The sequence below is a fragment of the Salvelinus fontinalis genome, chromosome 6 (genome assembly GCF_029448725.1).
Source record: "Salvelinus fontinalis isolate EN_2023a chromosome 6, ASM2944872v1, whole genome shotgun sequence".
NCBI classification, from domain to species: domain Eukaryota; kingdom Metazoa; phylum Chordata; class Actinopteri; order Salmoniformes; family Salmonidae; genus Salvelinus; species Salvelinus fontinalis.
In genome coordinates, this window is record NC_074670.1 from 44,392,326 (window position 1) to 44,413,805 (window position 21,480).

The 21,480-nt window shown below is 45.0% G+C and overlaps 1 protein-coding gene across 7 annotated transcripts in view; it reads left to right on the top strand.

Moving 5' to 3' along the window:
- Positions 1-21,480, top strand: part of LOC129857880 (rho guanine nucleotide exchange factor 37-like) — a 70,262-nt gene that overhangs the window by 21,842 nt on the left and 26,940 nt on the right. For 6 of the 7 annotated variants that reach the window (XM_055926551.1, XM_055926554.1, XM_055926555.1 and 3 more), the window contains one exon: positions 9,035-13,855. The exons of the other annotated variant lie outside the window; for it this stretch is intronic. In XM_055926551.1, the coding sequence (XP_055782526.1) occupies positions 9,035-9,241 (207 nt within the window). In that variant the 3' untranslated portion in view covers positions 9,242-13,855. Of the gene's footprint in view, positions 1-9,034; positions 13,856-21,480 lie in introns of those variants that run through there. 7 annotated transcript variants of the gene reach the window in all.

Here is a 21,480-nt window from a genome sequence, read left to right on the forward strand (position 1 = left end):
ATTGGTTTCCTTACCCTGTAAGCAAGCCCGTGTGGCTCAGTTGGTAGAGCATGGCGCTTGCAACGCCAGGGTTGTGGGTTCAATTCCCACGGGGGGACCAGGGTTCAATTCTCATGGGGGGACCAGGATGAATATGTATGAACTTTCCAATTTGTAAGTCGCTCTGGATAAGAGCGTCTGCTAAATGACTTAAATGTAAGCAGTCTATAGACTAGATGACAGCAATCCATGCTTTGTTTTTTTCCCCCTGGCACTGTTTCCACATGCTAACGTTTTAGCATTTGTGGCACAAATCCCATTCAAGTCATTGGACCGATATTGGCATGTTCAAAACATCTAAGTGTTTCACCGAGACGTGGCTGAATGACGATACGGACAATATAGAGCAAGCGGGATTTTCCATGCACTGGCAGAACAGAGACGCTACCTCTGGTAAGACGAGGGGTGGGGGTTTATGTATTTATTTGTCAACAGCTGGTGCGCGATGTCTAATATTAAAGAAGTCTCGAGGTATTGCTCGCCTGAGGTAGAGTACCTTATGATAAGCTGTACACCACACTATCTACCAAGAGTTCTCATCTATATGATTCGCAGCCATCTATTTACCACCACAGAACGAAGCTGGCACTAAGACTGCTCTCAACCAACTCTATAAGGCCATAAGCAAAGAAGAAAATGCTCACCCAGAAGCAGCGCTCCTAGTGGCAGGATCTTTAGCCTGTCTAGGATCAGCGTGGCGCTAGCGGCACACCCCCCCCCCCCCCACTGAAAAACCAGTGCCGCGAAATTCAAAAAAAATATTTTTTTAAAATATTTAACTTTCACACATTAAAGTCCAATACAGCTAATGAAAGACACAGATCTTGTGAATCCAGTCAACATTTCCGATTTTTAAAATGTTTTACAGGGAAGACACAATATGTAAAGATGTACATCTATTACCTAAAAACACATTAGCATAATCCACCATCTTTTATTTGTCCACCAACACCAGTAGCCATCACCAATTCGGCTAAACTAAGATATTTATAGCCCCTAACCAACAAAAAAACTCATTAGATGACAGTCTGATAACATATTTATGGTATGGGATAGGTTTTGTTAGAAAAAAGTGCATATTTCAGGTAGATGGCATAGTTTACAATTGCACCCACCATCACAAATGGACTAGAATAATTACAATGAGCAACGTGTTTACCTAACTACTAATCATCAAACATTTCGTAAAAATACACAGCATACACTAATCGAAAGACACAGATCCTGTGAATACAGACAATATTTCAGATTTTCTAAGTGTCTTACAGCGAAAACACAATAAATCGTTATATTAGCATAGCACATAGCAGCCCAGCATTGATTCTAGCCAAAGTGGGCGATAACGTCAACATCGCCAAAAATATATTAATTTTTTCACTAACCTTCTCAGAATTCTTCAGATGACACTCCTGTAACATCATATTACACAATCCATATAGAGTTTGATCGAAAATGTTTATATTTAGCCACCAAAATCATGGTTAGAATCATGGAAAAAAATCATGGAAATGTAGCTCAGCTGGTCAGAAAATGTCCTTGCGCCACTTAGACAGTGATCTACTCTTATACATAAATACTCATAAACGTGACTAAAAAATATAGGGTGGACAGGGATTGATAGACAATTTAATTCTTAATACAATTGCGTTATTACATTTTTTTATTTATCCTTACTTTTCAATACAGTTTGCGCCAAGCGAAGCTACGTCAAAAAACATGGCGTCCTAAGCCACTAAAATGTTTCGACAGAAACACGATTTATCATAATAAAAATGTCCTACCTTGAGCTGTTCTTCCATCAGTATCTTGGGCAAAGGATCCTTTCTTGGGAGAAATCGTCTTTTGGTGGAAAGCTGTCCTCTTGCCATGTGGAAATGTCAACTGCGTTCGGGATGAACTGAAAAGCGTGCCCAACTTTTCACATCGTTGCAAAAATAAATGTCCCAAAATCGCACTAAACGGATATAAATTGCTATAAAACGCCTTAAATTAACTACCTTATGATGTTTTTAACTCCTAAAACGAGTGAAAAGATGACCGGAGAAATATAACAGGTTAAACTAACGCTTGGAACAGGTGCGCGCCGGTGTCCTCTAGGCTCATGACGCAGCTCCCAAAGAATGACTAGCTTCAGGGTTTTTTCATTTGTAGGGCCTGTGAACGCGCAATCGACCCCGTTGGAATCGTCATCACGTAAAGGCATCCAGGGGAAGACGTAAGAAGTGTCCGTATAGTCATAGCAACGACAGTGCCCTTTTAAATGACTTCAGAAGAGTGGCCAACATTTCTCAAATCTGACTCCATGTCAGGGAAATTGCTGTAGAATGGGCTCTGTTCCACTTAGAGACAAAATTTCAACTCCTATAGAAACTATAGACTGTTTTCTATCCAATAATAATAATAATATGCATATTGTACGATCAAGGATTTTGTGGGAAGCCGTTTAAAAAATTAGCCAAATTAGCATAAATAGTCTAAACAGCGCCCCCATCCCCAACAGGTTAATGCAGGAAAATTTAAATCCGTGTAACCTCATTTTTACCAGCATGTCACATGTGCAACCAGAGAAAAATAAAAATCCTAGACCACCTTTACTCCACACACAGAAATGCATACAAAGCTCTCCCCCGCCCTCCATTTGCTAAATCTGACCATAATTCTATCCTCCTGATTCCTGTTTACAAGCAAAAACTAAAGCAGGAAGTACCAGTGACTCGCTCAATATGGAAGAGGTCAGATGACGTGGATGCTACACTACAGGACTGTTTCGCTAGCACAGACTGGAATATGTTCTGGGATTCATCCAATGGCATTGAGGAGTACACCACCTCAGTCATCGGCTTCATCAATAAGTGCATCGACAACGTCGTCCCCACAGTGACTGTACATACATATTCCAACCAGAAGCCATGGATTACAGGCAACATCCGCATCTAGCTAATGGCTAGAGCTGCCGCTTTCATGGAGCGGGAGACTAATATAGATGCTTATAAGAAATCCCGCTATGCCCTCAGACGAACCATCAAATAAGCAAAGCGTCAATACAGGATTAAGATTGAATACTACTACACCGGCTCTGACGCTCGTCGGATGTGGCAGGGCTTGAAAACTATTACGGACTACAAAGGGAAATCCAGACGCGAGCTGCCCAGTGACGCGAGTCTACCAGATGAGCTAAATGCCTTTTTTATGCTCGCTTCAAGGCAAGCAACACTGAAGCATAAACGAGAGCACCAGCTGTTCTGGTTGACTGAGATAACACTCTCGGTAGCCGACGTGAACAAAACCTTTAAACAGGTCAACATTCACAAAGCCGCTGGGCCAGACGGATTACCAGGATGTATACTCAAAGCATACGCAGACCAACTGTCAAGTGAACCCACCAGGTACAACCCTAAATCTGTAAACATGGGCACCCTCATAGATATTATCCTGACCAACTTGCCCTCCATATACACTTCTGCTGTTTTCAATCAGGATCTCAGCTATCACTGCCTCATTGCCTGCATCCATTATGGGTCCGCGGTCAAATGACCACCCCTCATCACTGTCAAACGTTCCCTAAAACACTTCTGCGAGCAGGCCTTTCTAATCAACCTGGCCCAGGTATCCTGGAAGGATATTGACCTCATCCCGTCAGTTGAGGATGCCTGGTTGTTCTTTAAGTAATTTCCTCACCATCTTAAATAAGCATGCCCCTTTCAAAAAATGTAGAACTAAGAACAGATATAGTCCTTGGTTCACTCCAGACCTGACTGCCCTCGACCAGCACAAAAACATCCTGTGGCGTACTGCACTAGCATCGAATAGTCCCAGGGATATGCAACTTTTCAGGGAAGTCAGGAACCAATACACACTAGCATCGAATAGTCCCAGGGATATGCAACTTTTCAGGGAAGTCAGGAAACAATACACACAGTCAGTTAGGAAAGCAAAGGATAGCTTTTTCAAACAGAAATTTGCATCCTGTAGCTATAACTCCAAAAAGTTCTGGGACACTGTAAAGTTCATGGAGATTAAGAGCACCTCCTCCCAGCTGCCCACTGAACTGAGGCTAGGAAACACTGTCACCACCGATTTTAAATCCACGATAATCGAGAATTTCAATAAGCATTTCTCTAACGGCTGGCCATGTTTTCCTCCTGGCTCCCCCAACCCAGGCCAACAGGTCCGCACCCCCAACAGCTACTTGCCCAAGCCTCCCAAGCTTCTCCTTCACCCAAATCCAGATAGCAGATGTTCTGAAAGAGCTGCAAAACCTGGAACCGTACTAATCAGCTGGGCTAGACAATCTGGACCCTCTCTTTCTAAAATTATCCGCCGCCATTGTTGCAACCCCTATTACTAGTCTGTTCAACCTCTCTTTCGTATCTTCCGAGATTCCAAAATATTGGAAAGCTGCCGCGGTCATCCCCCCTCTACAAAGGGGTGACACTCTAGACCCAAACTGTTACAGACCTATATCCATCCTGCCCTGCCTTTCTAAAGTCTTCAAAAGCCAATTTAACAAACAGATCACTGACCATTTCGAATCCCACCGTACCTTCTCCGCTGTGCAATCCGGTTTCCGAGCTGGTCACAGGTGCACCTCAGCCACCCTCAAGGTACTAAACGATATCATAACCGCCATCGCTAAAAGACAGTACTGTGCAGCCGTCTTCATCGACCTGGCCAAGGCTTTCGACTCTGTCAATCACCGTATTCTTATCGGCAGAATCAACAGCCTTGGTTTCTCAAATGATTGCCTCGCCTGGTTCACCAACTACTTCTCAGAGTTCAGTGTGTCAAATTGGAGGGCCTGTTGTCCCGACCTCTGGCAGTCTCTATTGGGGTACCACAGGGTTCAATTCTCAGGCCGACTTTTTTCTCTGTATATATCAATGATGTCGCTCTTGCTGAGGGTGATTCCTTGATTCACCTGTACGCAGACAACACCATTCTGTATACATCTGGACCTTCTTTGGACACTGTTAAAAAAAATCTAAACGAGCTTCAATGCCATACAACACTCCTTCTGTGGCCTCCAACTGCTCTTATACACTAGTAAAACTAAATGCATGCTCTTCAACCGATCGTTGCCCGCCCGACTAGCATCACTATTCTGGACGGTTCTGACTTAGAATATGTGGACGACTATAAATACCTAGGTGTATGGCTAGACTGTACACTCTCCACAAGACTCATATTAAGCATCTCCAATCCAAAATGTAAATCTAGAATCGGCTTCCTAATTTGCAACAAAGCCTCTTTCCCTCATGCTGCCAAACATACCCTCGTAATACTGACTATCCTACAGATCCTTGACTTTGGCGATGTCATTTACAAAATAGCCTCCAACACTCTACTCAGCAAATTGGATGCAGTCTATCACAGTGCCATCCGTTTTGTAACCAAAGCCCCATATACCACCCACCACTGCAACCTGTATGCTCTCGTCGCCTGGCCCTCGCTACATATTCGTCGCCATACCCAAGTCTTTGCTAGGTAAAGCTCCGCCTTATCTCAGCTCACTGGTCACCGTAACTACACCCAGCTGTAGCATGCGCTCCAGCAGGTATATCTCACTGGTCATCCCCAAAACTAACACCCACTTTGGCCGCCTTTCCTTCCAGTTCTCTGCTGCCAATGACTGGAACGAATTGTAAAAATTGCTGAAGTTGGAGACTTATATCTCCCTCACTAACTTTAAGCATCAGCTATCTGAACAGCTTACCGATGGCTGCAGCTGTAAATATCCCACCCAACTACCTACCTCATCCCCATATTGTTTTTTTGCTCTTTTGCACATCAGTATTTCTACTTGCACATCCTCATCTGCACATCTATCACTCCAGTGTCAATTGTTAAATTGTAATTACTTTGCATCTATGGCCTATTTATTGCCTTACCTCCTTACTCCATTTGCACACACTGTATATCGATTTTTCTATTGTGTTATTGACTGTACTTTTGTTTATCCTATGTGTATCTCTGTGTAATTTTGTCGCTTTGCTTTATCTTGGCCAGGTCGCAGTTGTAAATGAGAACTTGTTCTCAACTGGCCTACCTGGTTAAATAAAGGTGTTATTAAAAAATAAGTACTGTCTTCACTGACATTTTCAACCTCTCCCTGACTGAGTCCCTAACCTACATGTTTCAAGCAGACCACCATAGTCCCTGTGCCCAAGAACACTAAGGTAACCTGCCTAAATGACTACCGACCCGTAGCACTCACGTCTGTAGCTATGAAGTGCTTTGAAAGGCTGGTCATGGCTCACATCAACAGCATCCTCCCGGACACCCTTGACCCACTCCAATTCGCATACCGCCCCAACAGATCCACAGCTGATGCAATCTCAATTACACTCCACACTGCCCTTTCTCACCTGGACAAAAGGAACACCTATTTGAGAATGCTGTTCATTGACTACAGCTCGGCGTTCAACACCATAGTGCCCACAAAGCTCATCACTAAGCTAAGGACTCTGGGACTAGACCTCTCCCTCTGCAACTAGATCCTGTACTTCCTGACGGGCCACCCCCAGGTTGTAAGAGTAGGCAACAACACTTCTGCCACGCTGATCCTTAGCACTGGGGCCCCTCAGGGGTGAGTACTTAGTCCCCTCCCCAGAGAACTGGCAGTGTGGTTCCAGGACAACAACCTCTCCCTCAATGTGGGCAAGTCAAAGGAGCTGATCGTTGACTACAGGAAAAGGCGGGCCGAGCAGGCCCCCATTGACATCGATGGGGCTGTAGTGGAGCGGGTCTAGCGTTTCAAGTTCCTTGGTGTCCACATCACCAACAAACAGTCATGAAGAGGGCACGACTAAACCTTTTCCCCCCTCAGGAGACTGAAAAGATTTGGCATGGGTCCCCTGAACCTCAAAAGGTTTTACAGCTCCACCATATATAGCATCCTGACTGGTTGCAACACTGCCTGGTATGGCAACTGCTCGGCATCTGACCGTAAGGCACTACAGAGGGTAGTGTGTGCAACCCAGTACATCACTGGGGCCAAGCTTCCTGCCATCCAGGACTTATATAATAGGCGGTGTCAGAGGAAAGCCCATAAAATTGTCAGAGACTCCAGTCACCCAAGATATAGACGGTTTTCTCTGCTACCGCACGGCAAGCGGTACCAGAGCGCCAAGTCTAGGACCAAAAGGCTCCTCAACAGCTTCTACCCCCAAGCCATAAGACTGTTGAACAATTAATAAAATCGCGACCAGACAATTTACATTAACCCTCCCTTTTGTACACTGCTGCTACTCGCTGTTTATCTATCCATAGTCACTTCACCTCCACCTACATGTACAAATTACCTCAACTAACCTGTACCCCTGCACACTTACTCGGTACCGGTGCCCCCTGTATATAGCCTCGTTATTCTTATTGTGTTACTTTTTATCGTTACTTTTTATTTTAGTCTACTTGGTAAATATTTTCTTAACTCTTTTTGAACTGCACTGTTTGTTAAGGGCTTGTAAGTAAGCATTTCACGGTAAAGTCTACACTTGTATTCGGGGCACGTGACAAAGTTTTGATTTTAAGTGATTTTGTTGAGCTTCACAATCAACGTGAGATACTTTCGGATGATTTGGACATGATATGTGAACAATTTGCTGGCATGACTTGAACGGCATTTGTGGCACAAACAAATGCTAAAATTGTGTTGGCATGTGGAAACATTACAAAAGAAACGAAGCATGGATTGATGTCATACCTTGTCCAGAGACTTCTTACAGGCTAAGGAAACCAATGTAATTGTGTAATTTGGGTGAACTATCCCTTAACCATTAGTGGGGGGAAAAATGCTAATCTGAGCCAGGATTAGCGTCTAGGGGCGAGTTCACACGGGTGAGTGACAAGAGGGCCAGAGCAGCGTGAGGGGTGGGTGGTTTCTGAGTGGCAGGTTGTTAAAGCACATCTGATTTACCTGCTCTGCTTTGTGTGTCAGGGAAATGGACGATGGGTGTATGCAATTGGGGGGAACAGCATCCCATCAATCAAACCCTATCAGATGTGTGTGTGAGGGTTTTGGTGGAAAATTCCAAATTGTCTGCTTACCCTTGTCAGCAGTGTTGATACGCAGAGTGCCCTCAAACCCTCTTCTGAGTGTTTTTATTAATTGATTTGTTTTAGCTCTTCAAACATCAGTATACATTGCTGTATACATGGTTACTTGAACTCTGTGTAGCATTTATTTGTGCTGCAATTTCTGAGGCTGGTAACTCTAATGAACTTGTCCTCTGCAGCATAGGTAACTCGGGGTCTTCCTTTCCTGTGGCGATCCTCATGAGAGCCAGTTTCATCATAGCACTTGATGGTTTTTGCGACTGAACTTGAAGAAACTTTCAAAGTTCTTGAAATGATTCCGGATTGACTGACCTTCATGTCTTAAAGTAATGACGGACTGTCGTTTTTCTTTGCTTATTTGAGCTGTTCCTGCCATAATATGGACTTGGTCTTTTACCAAATAGAGCTGTCTTCTGTATACCACCCCTACCTTGTCATAACACAACTGGCTCAAATGCATTAAGAAGAAAGAAATGTCACAAGTTGTAAAAGTGAGTGATTCTCCTCATGACCTTTGGGAGGCATTTATCATACCCTTATAGCCAGCCATCATCATGTACCGCTGGAAGTATGATCACTAATCATAGGCAGGTGACAATCCCCTGGGGCTTGAATTCTTCAACTCGGGTCGTCCATTTTGAGTCTGTAATTTCTGTGCCTTTGTGAGCAGAGGAGACTGCTGGTGATTATAAGTCCACTACATTCACAGGCCTCACAGCGAAGCCCTAAACTGCACTTACATGCCCTGCTGATGGCCAACTTTCTAAAGTCATGTTGTCCAGAGAAGAGCTGTGTTTACTAATGGCGTTGGCCAGACCACCAAGCTTAAAAACAGCAATTAGCCCTAGGCTAGGCTGCTAGGACCTCAATCTCTGTTAGATCACCATACTCGATAATAAAGCCTTGTTTGCTCTGTCTGTCCACCGCGGTATCGTTGCAGGTGTTTGCAGGCTATGACTTCACGGCGAGGAGCAGTCACGAGGTCTCTCTGAGGGCGGGGGAACCAATCAGAGTCCTGGAACCCCACGACAAGAGGGGTAGCCGTGACTGGAGCCTGGTGGAGGTGCGGGAACAGAGGGGGTATGTGCCCTCCAACTACCTGGCAGCGGTGCCTACATCTATGTCACCCACCACCCCCTACCACTAGGGTTGCCCCGGGCAACCAGCCAGTCCGTGCTAGACGCCACTCGACCACCGCTGCCCACGCACCTCTGCTCAGCAGGAGAAGCGCTCTCACTGAAGCCTACATCAACAGGGGGGAGAGAAAGAGATGGGTGTGTGTGTGTGATGGATTGGATGACAGGTGTGTGTGAAGTGGCGCACCAGCCATTTGCATGTAGAGTGCTCCAAGCCCTCGACTGCAGCACCTATTAGAAGCATGTAAGTGGGAGGCCGCTTCCATCACCAGGAACCAGGGGTGAAATGCTGCGTTCTCCTACAGAGAATGACTGACTGGCAGGCAGGTAGCAATGCCTCAGCACAGTATGAGGATGAAGGAGAGCAGGCAGTCTGTGGCAAGGGAATTGGTTCTTGTGAATATTTTACCTACCTGACAAAGCTTCTCCACTGAGCGGATCTTCCTCTCTCTCTCTCTCTCTCTCTCTCTCTCTCTCTCTCTCTCTCTCTCACAACTGGCGCTGGCAGTTAAACTGATGGACATATGTACAAACCCCTGACTCTGTGAATCTGCCACTGGCATTGACAGCAATGCAATTTATGCTCAGGCAAATAGTTTTATGATTTCTAAGAAGAAATGAGGTCGGCATACTAAAACATTAATGCTAGAGTGCATGATCAAATAAGAATGAGGGGGAGAGTGGATGAGAGAAGTCCTGTTCAAATGGATGACGCGTAGCTTGTTTGATTCCAGATATCAAATGGCAGCAAACATCTGTTATTAAAGCAATTGCATCATTCGGTTGTCATGGCTTTAATAGCAAAGTACTTGTAGTGTTAGCGGCGCCTTCTCATTGGTCCAAATGTCAGAGCAGAGTGAGAAGACAAGACGTTACATGATGCTGCTGCTGCTGCTGCTGCTGTATCTGGGCTGTCTAGACGGAGGCAGAACTCTGTCTTCTCTGAGCTGGCCACAAGGTGGCGCACCTCACCAATTCTCACCTAACAGATGGCTTTTGTAGGCTTTAGCTTTATCATCTTTATTATTACCTCAGTCAGTATTGATGTTAAGCTTCTGGTGGATGTTGCACAATCGAAACATGTTCATATCTTAACAGTGTTGTCATATATAATTAATTTGACTGTCACTATCTGCGTCATAATATTATCTAATGAGAATGTGTTTGCTCAGTAAGTCTACTGTCAGGGATAATCCTATGCCGTGTTTTTTTTTTATTTATTCTATTTATTTACCCCTAGCGGGGTTTCGTGTGTTCTGATGAAATGAGCTATGGAGGATGAAATGACTCAGTATAGCCAAAAACAGTTTGAAAGGGAGCACAGCTCTGCTCTGTTGGTGCAGCAGTGTCATTGTTATGCTGATTGCTGCAGAATAGTAGTCTGTGTGGCCTGGATAATACAACATTCAAGCTGGGTATACAGCCTTCCAGATATTCACCTCCATTTTACCATGTTGGCTCAGAACAGGATTTGTATGTGGCTCTAAGATGGTGCAGTTTCTGAATTTGAGATGTATTTTAAGGAAAGGCCACGTAAATGGGTCACCGTCTTTTGAGAGCGCTATTATAACATAGCTTTCACTAAGAGAGCACCAGAATGGAGGGTAATCAAGTGTAAACGGACGTCAGGCCTTTTAGGGTTGCACTTAACGGAACCAAACAATGCTGCTGTGTGGCGCGTGTTCTCCTCCATATGACATCTAAACATATGTGTGGCTTTTTCCCCGCATTTGTGGTTGTCACCTTGATGCTAAGGACGGGTTGTCAACGGGGATTTGATGCAGTGACTCCCTGCAGCTACCGCTATCCCTAGCATGACAGAGCCCTACGCAGCTCTAAAAATACACTTTCTCTCATTCATTGGTTCTATAAATAGACTACTGTCGTTATAGCATCCCTTGTTGGACCCTTGGCCTCCCCCTGCTGGCTACTGTGGAAACAAGTTGTTTTTTCCCTTCCTTCCTCCTCTGGGTGGTAAATCCCATAACAGCGGCTGTTATACTACCTCCCTACATGGCTCCAGGGCCGCTCTTGGCTTAAAATCCATAGGGGAGTATACAGACAACAATTAGGTTGGTTGTTGTTTCTGTCTTTGAGAATTGGGCTCCTGACTATGAGGGTAATCCGGTGCTTTGCAGGCAGGGCAGAGACGAGGCGTCCATGTTTCTGTCAGCCTCAGGCTCCAGTCAGAGTGTGGATCAGCTGCTCCACTGTAACACTGTCTGCTTATCTGGCTGCAGCCTCAGATTTACGTGCTGCGCTGAAATTATTGTCCATTTTTAGGGGGTCACTGTGGCTGTCAAGGGAAAGAGCATCTGGGTGCCGGGGGGGTATTTTTCCTGAGAGTCTCTCCCTCCACCACCTCCCCTGACTTGTGAGGAAGTGTTAAAGCGCAGTGTAACGGGGGCTGATCCGTCAAAGCCGCACTGGGCTGGCCACAGAAATAGCAGCAGTGGGCTTGTCCTGGTTGTTTTAAGCCAGGGCTGTATTTGGTAACCATTTGGCACCGCCCCTGATGCCTTAGCTTGGCTTCTTTAAGACCCTGTCAGCTGGCTCTTTAAGGCCTTGTCTCTGGCAAAGCCAATTTAGTTTTAACAATGGTTCATCCCCTCTGCTGCTGGACTAGAATGGGACATTTTCCTTTGGCTTGTAGCTAATGACTGGGGGTTTAGAAGATAGTGGTGAGACTGAAGCGTGGACGGTGCAGGGTACGGCAAGGCAGGGATGCATGTGACACTCTGCAGCCATGCAGCAAAATTCTCCTGAGGCTCCCCTTGGGGAGAGAGCCACTGACATGGCCCAATCGCCATGTGTGTCAGTGAGAGCGTGTGAGTGATCCACGGCAGTCAAGCTTAACAGATCTCCTTGTCGTCAGGAGGATTGACTTGGCTGTTCCTAATTCTAGGACATCGGCTGTTTTCTGCTTTCTCCTTCATGCTTCCAGCCCTTCTTTGAATAAGACATACAGAAGACAGATGTACAGTGCATTCGGAAAGTATTCAGACCCCTTGACTTTTTCCACATTTTATTACATTACAGCCTTATTCTAAAATGGATTGCATTTTTGTGTGTAGGTTGATGAGGGGAGAAAAAAAAAACTTTTAGAATAAGGCTATGTGGAAACAAAATGTGACAAAATGTGGAACAAGTCAAGGAGTCTGAATACTTTCCCGACTGCACTGTACACTGACATAAGAGATACAATTTACATTTCCCTTCAACTGGATATCATTCCATTCATAATTTTCCCACACACTGACTTGAAACTGAATTCTATATACCCTTTCCATTTGAAGGAAGTTATGTGGCCTGCAATAGACTAGCGTCTCGAACAGGGCTACTTATGTGGCCTTCATAAAGGAATTGCTTTGATGTTCTATAACTGGATACTTTTAATTGGCCAAACATTATTTGTAACCAAAGAGTATTACAGGATTGTTTACATGTTGATCTCAACTGTGCTGTATAGGGCAGTGCCCTTTCCCTTGGTGTAAATCACATTGGCCCCTTAGTACAAAATAGACTGGACGATCCTTTGGGGCCCATTCCTTTTGGGTCCTGGGGCCCATTCAGACTGAGGGAGGCGCATGGGTGGGGGTGAGGGCAAGGGATGATTGGGGTAGAGCGAGAGGCTGCGTTCGGGCCTCTGTGAGGATTCTAACTGGAGGGGGACTGCGTTGATCATAGACTGTTCTAACCCAGAGTTCGTAGACACTCCGCTGGAACCTACAGTCTCGGGACAATCCCCCTCCCTTCTTACTTTTCCTGAAATGATGCCGTTGCTTTGTCTTTTCCTCTCATTCACTACGCTGCGAAATGTGGCATCGAGACGCTCTGTTTTTCTTTTGTTTCTGTTTGAACCCTTTGACGTACAGTCATGGGCTGGCTACTGGCTCGCAATGCGGGCAGGCGGCCGCTCAAGGGCCGTTTTTTGTTTTTCAGCAGAGAGGACAGGGCACCACCTCTCCCAGCCCAATTATGTGACGACCCTAACTGTGTTTTGAAACAGGTAACCGTGTGGTCCATACGTAAGCCCAGCCCTCTCTCTTGTAAACAGCGCTGGCCTAGAATGTCAGGGATGTCAACCGCCATCACGAGGGCGCAGGACTTAGAGCTTGCTATAGTGTAGTGGGCGTGAAACGCAGAGCCATGCGGAGAGGGAGGGAAGGGGGTGTTTATGTTTGATGTGAAAGAGGAGCTCATCCCCACTATTCGACACCGGGACAGACTATGTGCCATGCCCCCTTCTGGCAACCCGATAATGCACTTTATAACACTTACATGACAGTTAGCTTATAGGGTGTCACATATTATAACACGTGGAGTGCAAATTTCTTTCAGCTGGACTGAATTTCTAAGTTTAGGCGCTGCTGTGTCAAGCTATTGAATGTTTTATTATTTTTATTTTTTTTAAAGATGTGGTACTAATATTTTCATCTCGCTCTTAAAACTGTCAATCATTTCATGTTCCCTTGTTGCTGTATTGTACAGTATGGACTGCAGCTACCGCCAAATGAAGTGCTATGTTGCTAGTGGTGGAACTAACTGTTTAGTTTTGCAGTTGTATATGTATTGTACATATTTAGCAAATATGTTTAACATTAAACATATAATAAACCCCCCCCCCCCCCCCCCCCCTGTGAGATGTGTGATTCTGTGTCTTGCCCTGTTTTTAGTTGATTGCGTTATTCTGCCCGTGTACGGTAACATGTTTCTTGAGGTGGGAATGACGAGGAACTTGTGCATTTCTTTGTAGGGCGGGGACATACAGGGAAGATGAGACACAGGGAATGGATTTTCTTGTATGACACATTGGATTCTTCGAACATACAGCTGGAAAGCCTGAGCTCAGCCAATAGGGTGTGCTCTGAATACCAATGTGATATCTGTAGTAGTAGATATCCGATAAGTAGGGAGGGCCCTGTGTTTTGGACTATCATGTCACATGACCTAGATTTAAACCTTTTTATTTGAAGCCTTGTTCCAGAAATGAGAATTACACCAAAAATGAAAGCAAATGCCTGAGGATTGTGCAGGACCATCTGACATAAAAAGAAAAGTGGACAGTTTGATGAAAAAGCTTTTAACTATATGTTAAAAACGAGGTCATGTGACATGATTCTCCTTAACACAGGGCCCTACCAATAGACCTATAGCATGTCCACACTGTGGAAACCAGCCTCTGTATTTGGCACCTGCGATCAAGGCCACGTGAAGCTGGCTCGTGTTCTCGCTCATGCGCCAGCCCTGGGTCTGATCCCGTGTCAATAATGCAGTAGGAGACACCCCTTCGCTCACGCCTCACGTGGCAGGTGAATCTTTGACCTTCCTCTGCTCGATTCACCCCAATCCAACAGTTCCTTAAAGCTGTCATTGACGGATCTTCTCTCCGCCTCTGTGGCCGTAAAATGAATGTGGTAATATGTCTTTGGGGAGAGGGCACTGTTATGGCCATTCAATAAAGATTCTGTCATTAGTGTTCACATAGGGCGCTGCCCTCTACTCACTGTTGCACTAGCTAGCTACTTCTCCTCAATCTCATCACCGTCATGTCACAACACATGCAATGACCCTTAAATTCTCCCTTTTTAATTGGTTTGCAACCTTTAAATGCAGCTTGTGTGAATAACTGTGGCACTGTACACAATCTCTATGAAAACGTACTGCACATTAGCGTGTCTGAATAGGATTTGGAGGCGGACTTCAAAGTTAAACCATTGTAGATATGAAGTTGGTAGTGTGGCTTATTGACTAAATTCATTTTGAGGTAATGGTGATTTGTTGGGAGCTTTGGAAGAAAGTTTGGGTTGGTGGCCTCTACATTGCTTTGCAAAAATCATTCACCCCCTTGGTGTTTTTCCTATTTTGTTGCATTACAACCTGTAATTTAAATGGATTTTTATTTGGATTTCATGTAATGGACAAACACAAAATAGTCCAAATTGGTGAAGTGAAATGAAAATGTAACTGGTTTAAAAAAATTATAAAATGTAAATGTAAAACTGATAAGTGATGGTTGCATATGGATTCACCCCCTTTGCTATGAAGCCCCTAAATAAGATCTGGTGCAACCAATTACCTTCAGAAGTCACATAATTAGTTAGATTGCACACAAGTGGACTTTATTTAAGTGTCACGTGATCTGCCCCATGATCTCACTATATATACACCTGTTATGAAAGGCCCCAGAGTCCGCAACACCACTAAGCAAGGGCCACCATGAAGACAAAGGAGCTCTCCAAACAGGTCAGGAACAAAGTTGTGGAGAAGTACAGATCAGGGTTGGGTTATAAAAGAATATCTGAAACTTTGACCATCCCATGGAGCACCATTAAATCCATTATTTAAAAAATGGAAAGAATATGGCACCACAACAAACCTTGCCAAGATAGGGCCGCCCACCAAAACTCACAGACCAGACAAGGAGGGCATTAATCAGAGAGGAAACAAAGAGACCAAAGATAACCCTGAAGGAGCTGCAAAGCGCCACAGTGGAGATTGGAGTATCTGTCCATAGGACCACTTTAAGCCGTACACTCCACAGAGCTGGGCTTTACGGAAGAGTGGCCAGAAAAAAGCCATTGCTTAAAGAAAAAAATAAACAAACACGTTTGGTGTTCGCCAAAAGGCATGTGGGAGACTCCCTAAACATATGGAAGAAGGTACTCTGGTCAGATGAGACTAAAATGTAGCTTTTTGTCCATCAAGGAAAATGCTATGTCTGGCGCAAACCCAACACCTCTCATCTCCCCGAGAACATCATCCTCACCGTGAAGCATGGGGGTGGCAGCATCATGCTGTGGGGATGTTTTTCATCAGCAGAGACTGGGAAACTGGTCAGAATTGAAGGAATGATGGATGGCGCTAAATACAGGGAAATTCTTGAGGGAAACCTGTTTCAGTCCCAGATCTGAGACTGGGACGGTGGTTCACCTTTCAGCAGGACAATGACTGTAAGCATACTGTCAAAGCAACACTCGAGTGGTTTAAGGGGAAACATGTAAATGTCTTGGAATGGCCTAGTCAAAGCCCAGTCCTCAATCCAATTGAGAATCTGTGGTATAACTTAAAGATTGCTGTACAACAGCGGAACCCATCCGACTTGAAGGAGCTGGAGCAGTTGTGCCCTGAAGAATGGGCAAAAATCCCAATGGCTAGATGTGCCAAGCTTAGAGACATACCCCAAGAGACTTGCAGCTGTAATTGCTGCGAAAGGTGGCTCTACAAAGTATTGACTTTGGGTGGCGTGAATAGTTATGCACGTTCAAGTTTTCAGTTTTTTGTCTTATTTCTTGTTTGTTTCGCAATAAAAAATATTTTGCATCTTTGCATGTTATGTAATTTAAATGATACAAACCCCCCAAAAATCCATTTTAATTCCAGGTTGTAAGACAACAAAATCGGAAAAATGCCAAAGGGGATGAAAACTTTCGCAAGCCACTGTATACGGCGTCATCTTTACGAGCTTGATTTTCCCGTCTCTCCCTGCCAGCTGAAGGTTGTTATTGCTACGCTGCAGTCCGGCGTTTCAGAAACCATCACTATCTGTCTGTTGTGAAAATTCCATTCCAATCTTTGCATCTCCTCGTCCCACAGGCCTGGCCAATGAGAAGCTGCTAACACCCCATGTCTTCACGTCGCAACATAACCCTACACACACACAGGTTGTGTGGAGACCCTTTCCTCATGTATCCACCCAGCTCCAGCCCCTGCATGGATCCCTCCCTGCGATTAAATTAACAGCTCAGTCACCACACACCATCCCCCTTCCACAGAGCCCTCTGAAAGACTGCTGGTTTAGATTAATAAGCATGGCTTAATCATTGAGGAGTAATTGTGTGTGTGTGTTTAGCTAGAGTAAAGACTACAGAGCGGAATGATTTGGCTGCTTGGTGTTGGACTTCCTGCCTTGTGTTTCCCTGCTGAAAAAAACCATCATAAACCAGCCACGGCTGGTCACCTTGGTCAGTGGTCACCAGCCTTCGCTGTGTTTTTGCGGGTGACCATCCTTCGCTGTGTTTTGCTGGTGCCTTCACCGGTTGACAGAGAGCGACCCGGCTCTACATATTTGACTGGTTTGTGACCCACTGACACCGCCCCGGTTAGAGGGGAATAAAGCAGCCCAAGAGTTAACACACACAGGAACTTTATTTAAACACACTGGGGAAGATGAACATGGGGATGGTTCTGTAATGCAGAGTGCACTGAATAGAACAAAGTATGGAATGGATGATATAAATGAGCTATAACCATGTAATGGCATAGAACGTCAATAGCACAATAGGAAGGACTGTATGATAATTCACTGCCGCAATAAACAGTCGGCTATTACACTCGAGAACAAGGACTGTATCTAATAATGACCTAATAACCATGTATTACATAGTAACACCATATTAATGACTAAGATGGCAGTAGCACATTAAGAATAATGGCAAAGAGTATATGTAAATAAAGCAGGAAGTAGTAAACAGTGACTAATCAATGCAGACAATATCAGTAGTAACAGAATAACAGGAATGAGAAACTACATAGAATACTGTTTATGCATCCCATGCCCACCCATGTTCTCGGACTGGAAAAGCACAGTTTGGGCCCGGCTCATATTTATACGCTTGAGAGAGGATGCAAAGGACCCGACTGGCCAGTGCGGGGCTAGCTAGGAGCAGCTGACCAATCATGATCAGTGCATGGGAAGAGGGTGGGGTGCATGGGGACAGTCTAATTGGCTGGAGACATGAGCTGGAGGTGAGGAGTGATGAGATCTAGACTGCGCGGCTCTTTGACAGACATAAACAACAACACACACACTGGAAATTAGTCCCACAGGGCCCTGCTTTCGCTGAGTTTTTGCTGGTGACCAGCCTTCGCTGTGTTTTTTGCTGGTGACCAGCCTCCGTTGTGTTTTGGACACTGGTCACCAGCATAAAGATGTAGGATCTTAATTTGAGCCAGTTTGCTACTGTAGGAAAATAATGCTGCATCAACAGGAAATGTAAATTATTATGTGGAGTATAATTAACAGACATTTTTGTAGGGCTTGTTACATTTTTTGTAAGGGAAAAGTTCAAAGTGTAAATTACAAACTTCAGAAGCCTTTTTTAAACCTCAAATACACTAAAAGGTAAAAATGTCCTTGCAGGAAAGTTCTTGCCTGGCTACCCAGACTCCTTGCTCTTGCCAAATGCTGCGCCACGCCCAAGGACGTTAGTTTCTTATCCGCGATGAGTCCGGATCTGAGTACCTCCCCGACCCTTCACCGAACGTGAACACAATCGGGGCCATCTGATTGGTCTAAAAACCGATGGGTTGGGCCAGAACACACGTGGGTACAGCGACGGATTGTAAATTCGTCATTGGCTTTGATACTCTGGTTGGTCGGAGACGATCCAATCACTGATGACTTTGTTTTGTACAGCGCCCCTCATCACCACAAACAATTTCAATGATGGCCGTCTCAGACTAATTTATGCAGCGAACGACAGAGCAGCTGAAGAATTTAGCATGAGACATCAGGCTTGGAAAGTTCTGCAACATAGTGATCCAATTAAGATCCTACATCTGTATGCTGGTCACCAGTAAAACCAGCATTAAGTCACATTATGCTGGCTTGTAAAGTGATGTTTAATTCCTATTGGAATACAGCCAGAGTGGGGATATCCAGCATCTGGAAGTTGTATTCACCTACGATCTGCATTCAGAATGACTGCCAGGGTTGGAAAGATGATAAATGAGACTACCTAAATCATATAAACTGGAACAACCATTACAGTTAAGTCCAACAAACAGATTGAATTAGTGTAGAAACATTTATTTTATTGATCTGTGTGCACATAAGATACATTAATTGAGACATTAATCAATCATTGTAAATGCAAAACACGGATATTGAAACAAACAATAAAAAAAATATAACTGCAATAGAGCATACTGGGAAATATGATAATGATCGGCGAGGTTTTGCAGACCAGCTTGACTGCTAGACCATGCTGGACTAGCATAGACCAGCTTGGTCACCAGCATACCAGCATCACCAGCATAAACTCATCACCAGCATCACCAGTATGCCAGCATGAGATGGTCACATGCATCACCAACGTACCAGTCACCAGCATCAACATCTAGACCAGTGGTTCTTAAATATGTTATAGTCCCGTACCCCTTCAAACATTCAATCTCCATCATTGTAAGCCTGCCACACACACACTATGATACATTTTTCTAACAAATAATATTGAATTTTATTGGTCACATGCACATGGTTAGCAGATGTTATTGCAAGTGTAGCAAAATGCCTATGCTTCTAGATCCGACAGTGCAGCAGTATCTAACAGGTAATATCTAACAAATTCCACAACAAAATCTAATACACACAATCTAGTAAAGGAATGGGCTGAGAATATATAAGTATAAAATATATGGACGAGCAGTGACAGAGCAGCTGAGATGCAATAGATAGTAAAGAATAGATAGTGAAGGATACAGCGTTGGGCCAGTACCCGAAAGGTTGCTAGATTGAATCCCCGAGCTGACATGGTACAAATCTGTCGTTCTGCCCCTGAACAAGGCAGTTAACCCACTGTTCCTAGGCCATCATTGTAAATAAGAATTTGAGCTTAACTGACTTGCCTAGTTAAATAAAGGTTAAATAAAAATAAATACAGTACATACATATGACATGAGATATGTAAACATTCTTAAAGTGGCATTATTAAAGTGTCTAGTGTTCAATTTATTCAAAAGTGGCAAATTATATCAAGTCTGTAGGTAGGCAGCCGCCTCTCTGTGCTAGTGGTGGCTGTTTAACAATCTGATGGCCTTGAGATATAAGCTGTTTTTCAATCTCTCTGTCCCAGCTCTGATGCACCTGTACTGACCTCACCTTCTGGATGGAAGCGGGGTGAACAGGCAGTGGCTCAGGTGGTTATTGTCCTTGATTATCTTTTTTGCCTTCCTGTGACATCGGGTGTTGTAGGTATCCTGGAGGGCAGGTAGTTTGCCCCCCAGTGATGCGTTGTGCAGACCGCACCACCCTCTGGAGAGCCCTGTGGTTGTGGGCGGTGCAGTTGCCGTACCAGGCGGTGATACAGCCCAACAGGATGCTCTCAATCGTGCACCTGTAAAAGTTAGTGAGGGTTTTCGGTGACAAGCCACATTTTTTTTCAGCCTCCTGAGGTTGAAGAGGCGCAGTTGCGCCTTCTTCACCAAATGTCTGTATGCGTGGACCATTTCAGTTTGTCACAGAGGACCTTAAAACTTTCCACCTTCTCCACTGCTGCCCCGTCGATGTGGATAGGGGGGTGCACCCTTTGCTGTTTCCTGAAGTCCACGATCATCTCTTTTCTTTTGCTGACATTGATTGAGAGGTTATTTTCCTGACACCACACTCCGAGGGTGTAAGGGCTGTTGTCCTCCTCTTCCTCAGATGAGGAGAGGAGAGAAGGATCAGTGGACCAATACGCAGCATTAGGGAAATAAGCCATCTCTTTATTTGAAACGACGGCACACGAAAACAAAACACTTACAAAATTACAAAACAAGAAAACGACGTAGACGAAACCTGAACATGAACTTAACTAACTAAACGTAGAACTCACGGACAGGAAACAGACTACATCAAAACGAACGAACAGCCAAACAGTCCCGTATGGAACATACATCGACGACACAGGAGACAATCACCCACAAACAAACAGTGAGAACACCCTACCTAAATATGACTCTCAATTAGAGGAAAACGCAAAACACCTGCCTCTAATTAAGAGCCATACCAGGCAACCCAAAACCAACATAGAAACAGAAAACATAGACTGCCCACCCAAAACTCACGCCCTGACCATAAACACATACAAAAACAACAGAAAACAGGTCAGGAACGTTACAGAACCCCCCCCCCTCAAGGTGCGAACGCCGGGCGCACCAGCACAAAGTCCAGGGGAGGGTCTGGGTGGGCAGTTGACCACGGTGGTGGCTCAGGCTCCGGACGCTGTCCCCACACCACCATAGTCACTCCCCGCTTCTGTCTACCCCTCCCAATGACCACCCTCCAACTAAACCCCCCTAAATGAACGGCCAGCACCGGGAGAAGGGGCAGCACCGGGACAAGGGGCAGCACCGGGACAAGGGGCAGCACCGGGACAAGGGGCAGCACCGGGACAAGGGGCAGCACCGGGACAAGGGGCAGCACCGGGACAAGGGGCAGCACCGGGACAAGGGGCAGCACCGGGATAAGGGGCAGCACCGGGATAAG